Raw genomic sequence first — 8,618 nt, forward strand, 5'->3', positions numbered from 1 at the left:
CATGATAAATATTTTAGACTGTTTTGAGAAAACACAAAATTTAAGTATTTGGGACCATTTATAAACAAGGAAAAAAACCCAATCATAATCCCACCAACCTAGGAATAGTTACTATCCACAATTTTATGCACATAACTTTCCCTCACAAATCAGGGTCATGTTGTATATATCGTTTTATAGCCTGGACTTTCCACTTATCATAACATTTTTCCAGGTCGTTTTTCTTCGATTATAAGATTTTTAATGCTGCCTAGAAATCCACTGTAAAAATGAACCATGCTTTATTTTACCTAAACACAACTAATGGACCTTCAGATTGTTTTGAATCTTTTTACTACACTTTTAGCCTTGCAAGATACCATCCTTAAGTGACAGAAGACTATTACATTTGTCTTAAAAGCTCTAAAAATAGGGATGTTTTTGGCTTATATATGATTGTTTAAGATAAGTTTCTGGCCCTGGCCGGTTGGCTCAGCGGTAGAGCGTCGGCCTAGCGTGCGGAGGACCCGGGTTCGATTCCCGGCCAGGGCACATGGGAGAAGCGCCCATTTGCTTCTCCACCCCTCTGCCGCGCTTTCCTCTCTGTCTCTCTCTTCCCCTCCCGCAGCCAAGGCTCCATTGGAGCAGAGATGGCCCGGGCGCTGGGCATGGCTCTGTGGCCTCTGCCTCAGGCGCTAGAGTGGCTCTGGTCGCAATATGGCGACGCCCAGGATGGGCAGAGCATCACCCCCTGGGGGGCAGAGCACCGCCCCTGGTGGGCGTGCCGGGTGGATCCCGGTCGGGTGCATGCGGGAGTCTGTCTGACTGTCTCTCCCTGTTTCCAGCTTCAGAAAAATGAAAAAAAAAAAAAAAAAGATAAGTTTCTGTAAGTGGATTTGGGGATGATATGTACATTTCAGAAGTGTGTTGCCTGGTTGTGTTTATTCTTCTGTGAACTCTGTTTTCCTTGTCATTTTTTTCTATTGGGATGCTTCAGTTTTTCTTATTTAATTTATAAAAGTCTTTTATACTCACTTTTTCAACATTTATAATAAATAAAATATTTTATTAACATAAATGGCAATATAACTATTTGTCCTCAAGAAGAGAAAGGTTGAGAACTGTTCCAACAGTGGTAATCTGATTTGAATAATGCTCATTATAGAGTCTCAACAAAAAATGCTTAGGAGGAAGCCTGTGTAGACTGCGGCTCAGTGAACCTAAACCCTGTTCTTTCCGCAGTGGGATAACTACTTCTACCTTACGGACCTAAGATCCAGCCCAGGGACTCTAAGCTGTTCTTTCTAAAAATAATGTGGCATTGATGCCCAGATAGGTGTTAACAAGCCTTGTGTGAGAAAAGTCCATTAGCCAAAATTGCTCTTGTCTTTCCCAGTGCAACGGAAAGCGAAGGAACAGGAAGAGCAGGCTCAGGAACAGGAGCGCATTAACAAAGGTCTTAAAGAGCTGGACCGCAACGAGAAGGAGGACTTTGCAAGGTATGGGTTTTTTTCTTTATTATCATTTACTACCTATACAAAAGTTTTTAAAAAGGAGACGTGTAACAGAGAGGACAATATGCCACAATTCTCATGGCCAACGTCATTTTACATCAGTATGGTCACGTGCTCTGTAGTGTTTCTGCCAACAATGGGCTGCACTTAGGATGGTGGTTTCATGAGACTATAACGGCACTCAAAACCCCCGTCCCCTGGTGATGTTGTAGCTGCCCGAATGTGGCAGCACAGCTCAACTCGTTGCTCACGTATTTGTGGTGATGGGCTGCCAGTTGGGTAGAAGTCCTGCAGTCGTGCTGTGCTGTATCTTTTCTGTGCTTAGCTGTGTTCGGATACACAGACACCAGGCTGGTAGCCCAGTTGTGTAGTCGGCTGTACCACCTAGGTTTGTATGGATGCGCTCTGTGATGTTCACACAGCAATGAAATCACTCAAGACCGCATTTCTCATGTATTCCCGTCTTTAAGACTCATGACTGTATTACGTTTGTCCTAAAAGCTCAAATCAGTTTACAAAATTTCACATTAAAATAAGTACTAACTGTCATGGTAAAATTAAATTCTATTGCCATTGTATATATTCTGATTATACACATTGGGTATTGAACTGTATGAACATCTTAAAAAATAATATTCAATATAAATTAGAAACAAACTTTAAAACAAGCACCTAGTGAAATAACAAGATGGTTTTCTCCCTCACGATACAAACCCTGCCACAGGAGTTACACGTACCATAACCTTTATTTCTAATAAAGGCTGATATTAAAAATATGGCTATATATTATAACATGGTACAACAGCTATGGATAACAGTGTGAACTTTCCTCAAAAAATTAATTACGGAACTATCATATTGTAGATGTAAGAAATGTCCAAACCTGTAGACAATTTGTGTAAGAGTTTATTTCAGCCAAAACTGAGGACTGTTGCTGGGAAGCAAGGCCTCAAATGCTGCAGAGGACAGTTTCACAGGCTTTTATACGCATGTGGAATACAGGGGGGAAGATTCCCTGGGGGTGGGAGAGAGCAAGGATTACAGGAGCAGTAAGGAGAGGGTGTGCTTATTTAGTTCAAGGGTGTGTTAACCCATGTGCGCAGGCTGTGACTACCCACCATGACCTGCTCATTTAAGAATTTATGATCAGCCTGACCAGGCAGTGGCGCAGTGGCTAAAGCATCGGATGGGATGTGGAGGACCCAGATTCGAGACCCCGAGGTCGCCAGCTTGAGCAAGGGCTCATCTGGTTTGAGCAAAGCTCACAGCTTGAGACCAAGGTCGCTGGCTTGAGCAAGGAGTCACTCGGTCTGCTATAGCCCCCAGGTCGGGGCACATATGAGAAATCAATCAATGAACAACTAAGGAGCCGCAGCGAAGAATTGATGTTTCTTGTCTCCCTCCTGTCCCATCTGTCTGTCCCTATCTGTCCCTCTCTCTGACTCTCTATCTCTGCCACACAAAAAAAGAAAAAATTTATGATCAGATCACCCTGTGAGATTACTTTCCATAGAATTCCTTTTTCATCTACAATATGACCTACCAGTCTCACTTCTGAGTATATATCCAAAATAATTAAAAGCAGGACCTTAAAGAGATATTTGCACAGTCATGTTCATAGTAGCACCATTCACAATAGCCAAGAAGTAGAAATAATCTAAATGTCTATTGGCAGATGAATAAACAAAATGTGGCATATGTATACAATGGAATATTAGCCTTAAAAAGGAAGGAAATTCTGAGACATGCTTTAACATGGATGAACCTTGAGAACATTATGTTAAGTGAAATAGGCCAGTCACCAAAATACAACAATTGTATATGATTCTACTTATAGGAGGTGCCTAATATAGTCAAATTCATAGAGACAGCAAATAGAATGGTGGTTACCAGGGGCTGGGGGAGGTGAAGAGGTGAGTTTTTATTGTTTCATGGGTATAGAGTTTCAAATTTGCAAGATTGAAATGTCCAAGTGATCTATTTCACAACAATGTGAAATACCACTACTGAACTGTACACTTAAAAATGGTTAGGATGGTAAATTTCACGTTATATATTTTTTACTATGATAAAAAAATTTGCCCTGGCCTGTTGGCTCAGTGGTAGAGTGTCAGCCTGGCATGTGGATGTCCTTGGTTCAATTCCAAGTCAGGGCACACAGGAGAAGTGATCGCCTACTTCTCCACCCCTCCCCTTCCCCTTCTCCTTCTCCTTCTCTCTCTCTCTCTTCCTCTCCCACAGCCACAGCTCAATTGGTTCGAGTGCATCAGCTCTAGATGCTGATGATGGCTTAGTGAAGTGGCTGCCTCAGGTGCTAAAAATAACTTGGTTGGGGGCATGAGCAGAGCATCGGCCGCAGACAGGGATTGCTGGGTGGATCCTGGTTGGGCGCATGCGGGAGTCTGTCTCTTTATCTCCCCTCTTCTCACTTGGAAAAGAAGAAAGAAGCAAAATCACACTATAAATTTTTAAATGTGGCTTATATATTAAAATATGGCTTATATATGGAGAAAATTACCTAGTTTATACTGAACAGAATGGTGCTAACTCACCCACCTAGTCACCAGCAGTGTGAGACCATTGTGGGCCTTTCCTGTAAGGGCCTGGCCCTTTGGTAAACAGCAAAGTGGGAAACTGGCAGACCAGCCTTGGAGGGGAACGCGAGAGCAGATGGAAGGAGGCCAAGGCTCTCTCCACATCACAGTAAATATTTTGAAATTTTCCCTCCCTAAAATCAACATTCGTTCTAAGATTATCTTAATTATTCTGTAATGAACACATTATTGAATTTGTCCTGTTTCTTCACTCACTCACCCTGATTTTAATGGGAATTGTAATTTGACTTCACCAATTACATTTAAATTGTAATGTCCTAGCTAAAGCCAAATGCTTTTATAATTTTATACTTTTATACATTTCTAACACCGCAGACGCTCCGGTTTAGTCCAGGAGTATCAGAAGCAGCTTCAGATGCAGATATCCCACCAGCAGCAGGCCCGAGCTGCGCAGAAGGAAGAGGAAGGCCGAGAGTACAAAGCAGGGTTGGCAGCAGACAAGATTTTCCAGGACAAGATCCAGGAGGTCCTGTCCGCCCGCCGAGTGCTGCCCCGGAACGTCCATCCCATGAGGAGGGTGTGCCCCAGTAAGCTTCCACCATAGTTTCGTAAACATCAAAAAAATTTTTTTTCAGTCTTTTAATATTTTTAACTACAGTATGCTTATATGTTCCTTTAAACTCATAAACTTCCTTTTTCTCAGAGTATGGATAATGATACATAATTTTGTTCCTTTTCTAGAGTCCGCAGGCTTACAAATGTGAACAATCCATTTCAGATCGCAGTTATTTTCCTAACTCACCCCCACGACTCCCGTTCTTGTTCACTTATTAATCACTACATTTTCCGTCATCTCTGTCCATACGCCCATTTCCTCTGGCCTCCTTTCCCCTCTCTCATGGACATAAGTCACAATGTTAACAGGGCATTTTTGCAGCAGAGCTGGGGTGATCAGCCACTTTCATTAAGCCTCTTAGTCATTAAACCAATGTTTACTGAATGCCTCCCATGAGCCAGGTACTGTTCTGGATCCCGGGACCGCAGCAAGAACAGAAGACGCCTTGCTTTCACGGAGCTTATATCCTAGTGGAGGAAGCCAGAAGATAAGTGTTCAGTGCTATAAAGCAGGAGATGGCGGGAGTGCTATTTTATTTCATTTGCGATGATCAGAAAAGATGTCTTTGTGCAGCGAATGAAGTTATCTGGCGGGAAGACATCACAGGCAGAGGGAAGAGCCGGTGCAAAGAAAGGCACTGGGCAAAAATCTGCTTGGCGCATTTGAGGGTTAGCATCTCTGCCGGAGCAGAGCGAGGAGAGGGTGGAGGGTTAATCAGACAGCCAGTGGGGCCAGATGATGTAGGGATGGGAGCCGTGGTAAAGGCCGCTTACTTGGCTATAGGAAGCTGTTACAGGATTTTGAACAGAGGAGCAACATGGTGTGATGTAAGAGGGTTACTGGCTGCTGTGTTGAGAACAGACTTCAGGGAGACAGAAACAGGGATTCAGTTAAGAAACAATCACAATAACCAGGTGAGGGTGACGGTCATGTCGTAGCAGCTTCCAGGATGGCCCTTAATGATCCTCTCCTTCAGTATATCTGCCCTGTGTGGTCCCATCTACCCAGAATCATGCCTTCCCTGTGTGGCCAATGGGATCCTGCAGAAGTGACAGAGTTTAACTTTCAAGTCTAGGTCATAAAAGACACGGCAGCAGCTTCCATCTTGGTCTGTGGGATTGCTCACTCGGAGGCAAGCCAGCCACCCGCCATATTTTAAGGCTAGGATGCTCAAGAAGCCCTCTTGAGATGCCCGCGGGGAGGCACTGAAGCCTCCCACCAAAAGTCTACACAACTCGCCAGCCGTGGGGTCAGCCACACTGGGAGAAGATCCTTAGCCCCCATGCCAGTTGAGCCTTAAGATGACTGTTGCCCTGGTTGACATGCTGAATACTCAGGCAAGCTGCCCCCAAACTCCTCACCCCCAAAACTGAGAGAGATAATAAATGTTTATTGTCATTGGTAAGCCACTAAGTGTAGGGGTATTTTGTTAGCTACCCCATTAGATAACTAATATATGTATCTTGGATCATGATAGTATCTGGGACACTGGGAGAGAGATAAGATTCTGGCTGTGTTTTGAAGGTAGGGCCAATTAGATTTGCTGATGGATGGATGGATGGATGTGTTGAATGTAGAAGTTTGAAAGTCGGTGACTTCTGTACATTTGTTCTGAGCAGCAAATGAGTGAACTTCACTCTTGGGGGGAAACAGTGACATACCTCTCAAGCTGTTCATCTGTAGGTGTTCTCAGCCAAATGAATTCAAAGAAATTAGGAAATTTCAGGGTAATCCTGGCCAATATTCTAGTGGGGATTCTACCCCTGGGTTCTGTTCTGCAAAGCATATTTCATATATCAAAGTGTGTTTTATGGTATACCAGTTTTTGGAGATGTTCTGTGAAAGAGAAATTTGGGAAGTCTACAATCTAGATCTCTTTCTTGGAGAAGGAATTTAGGCACATTGAAATATTTGAAGCCTCTGAGAAACCCTCAGTAATGAAACTCAGCTATCTTTGTTTAATCCTCTGTTACCCACACTCAATCCTGAAATCTGACTTTTTATTCTATCTATTAATATACAGAACCTTTTGGGAAACACTCATCCTTCCTCTCCATGCTCACATTATTGAGAGCATCCTCCTTCTGGGACATACGGAGAGGCTTTCTGCAGGATACAGTACTCCTTTCTAGGTAAAACGGTGGCTTTTTTAGCCAATGTGCTATGTAACATTTTGAGACAAATTTATTCTTTTAGACCCACTTTTAACAGCTATATTGAGCTATATTTTCTGTACTGTAAAACTCACCCATTGCAAATTGTTTTTGGTAGATTTAGAGAGCTATGTCATCGTCATCACAGTCCAGTTTTAGAGCACACCACCCCCAGAAGTTCCCTCACCCACGTCTGCAGTCACTCTCCGCTCCTTAGCAGCAACCACTCACTGATCAGCTCGTGGTCTCTACATTTTTGCCTTTTCTTGAAATTTCCTATTAATGGAATTATACAATTTGTAGTTTTTTTTCTGTCTGGCTTCTTTCACTTAACATGTTTTTGAGGTCCATGTATGATACTGAATGCATTGATAGTTCATTGCTCTTTGTTGTTCTAATATTCCATTGTATGGAGATACCATGTTTCTTTTCTCCGTTCACTGAGGGCTGTGTTGGGTATTTCCCGGTATGGCTGCTATGAACATGTTTTATATCTTATCTGCATTTTCCTAATGACTAATGATGTTGAACATCTTTTCATAGATTTATTATTAGCCTTTCATATATGTTGTTTTGTGAAGAGTGTATACAAATATTCCCCCCATTTTTTTTTGTTTTTTTGTTTATAGAGACAAAGACAGTCAGAGAGAGGGATAGACAGGATCAGACAGACAGGAATGGAGAGATGAGAAGCATCAATCATTAGTTTTTCATTGCGTGTTGTGACACCTTAGTTCAGGAGTCCCCAAACTACAGCCCGTGGGCCACATGCGGCCCCCTGAGGCCATTTATCTGCCCCCCGCCGCATTTCCGGAAGGGCCACCTCTTTCATTGGTGGTCAGTGAGAGGAGCATAGTTCCCATTGAAATACTGGTCAGTTTGTTGATTTAAATTTACTTGTTCTTTATTTTAAATATTGTATTTGTTCCTGTTTTGTTTTTTTACTTTAAAATAAGATATGTGCAGTGTGCATAGGGATTTGTTCATAGTTTTTTTTTATAGTCCGGCCCTCCAACGGTCTGAGGGACAGTGAACTGGCCCCCTGTGTAAAAAGTTTAGGGACCCCTGCTCTATCCACTGCACCACCACCTACCTGGTCAGGCAATAGTGTTCTTTTTTCAAAATTGTTTTGGCCTGACCTGTGGTGATGCAGTGGATCAAGCATTGACTTGGAACACTGAGGTGGCTGGTTCAAAACCCTGGGCTTGCCCAGTCAAGGCACATATGGGAGTTGGTGCTTTATGCTCCTCCCCCCTTCTCTCTCTCACTCTCTCTCTCTCTGTGTCTCTCTTCTCTAAAATGAAGAAATAAATAAAATAATTAAAAAAATGGTTTTGTCCTAGATAAAATGTCCATGTCATTATTAGGATCCTTTTGTCAATTCCTTCCTTCCTTCCTTCCTTCCTTCCTTCCTTCCTTCCTTCCTTCCTTCCTTCCTTCCTTCCTCCCTTCCTCCCTTCCTCCCTTCCTCCCTTCCTCCCTTCCCTTCCTTCCCTTCCTTCCCTTCCCTCCTTCCCTCCCTTCCTTCCTTCCTCCCTCCCTCCCTCCCTTACTCCTTTCCTTCCTTCTCTCCCTCCCTCCCTCCCTCCCTCCCTCCCTCCCTCCCTCCCTCCCTCCTTTCCTTCCTTCCAAACAGAGAGAGAGAGAGAGAGAGAGAGAGAGAGAGAGAGAGGTGGGGGGAGGAGCAGGAAGCATCAACTCATAGTAGTTGCTTCTTGTATACGCCTTGACCAGGCAAACCCAGGGTTTCAAACTGGCAACCTCAGTGTTCCAGGTCAACACTTTATCCACTGCACCAGCG

The 8,618-nt window shown here is 43.4% G+C and overlaps 1 protein-coding gene across 2 annotated transcripts in view; it reads left to right on the plus strand.

The window, feature by feature from the left end:
* Nucleotides 1-5,874, plus strand: part of CFAP53 (cilia and flagella associated protein 53) — a 28,664-nt gene extending 22,790 nt beyond the window's left edge. The window contains exons 7-9 of one of the 2 annotated variants that reach the window (XM_066353030.1): nt 1,376-1,478; nt 4,424-4,635; nt 4,790-5,874. In XM_066353030.1, the coding sequence (XP_066209127.1) occupies nt 1,376-1,478; nt 4,424-4,635; nt 4,790-4,812 (338 nt within the window). In that variant the 3' untranslated portion in view covers nt 4,813-5,874. Of the gene's footprint in view, nt 1-1,375; nt 1,479-4,423 lie in introns of both variants that reach the window. The other variant, XM_066353031.1, reaches the window with a different exon arrangement.
* Nucleotides 5,875-8,618: the final 2,744 nt, after the last annotated feature.

Source organism: Saccopteryx leptura, chromosome 11 (assembly GCF_036850995.1).
Source record: "Saccopteryx leptura isolate mSacLep1 chromosome 11, mSacLep1_pri_phased_curated, whole genome shotgun sequence".
Lineage (NCBI taxonomy): Eukaryota > Metazoa > Chordata > Mammalia > Chiroptera > Emballonuridae > Saccopteryx > Saccopteryx leptura.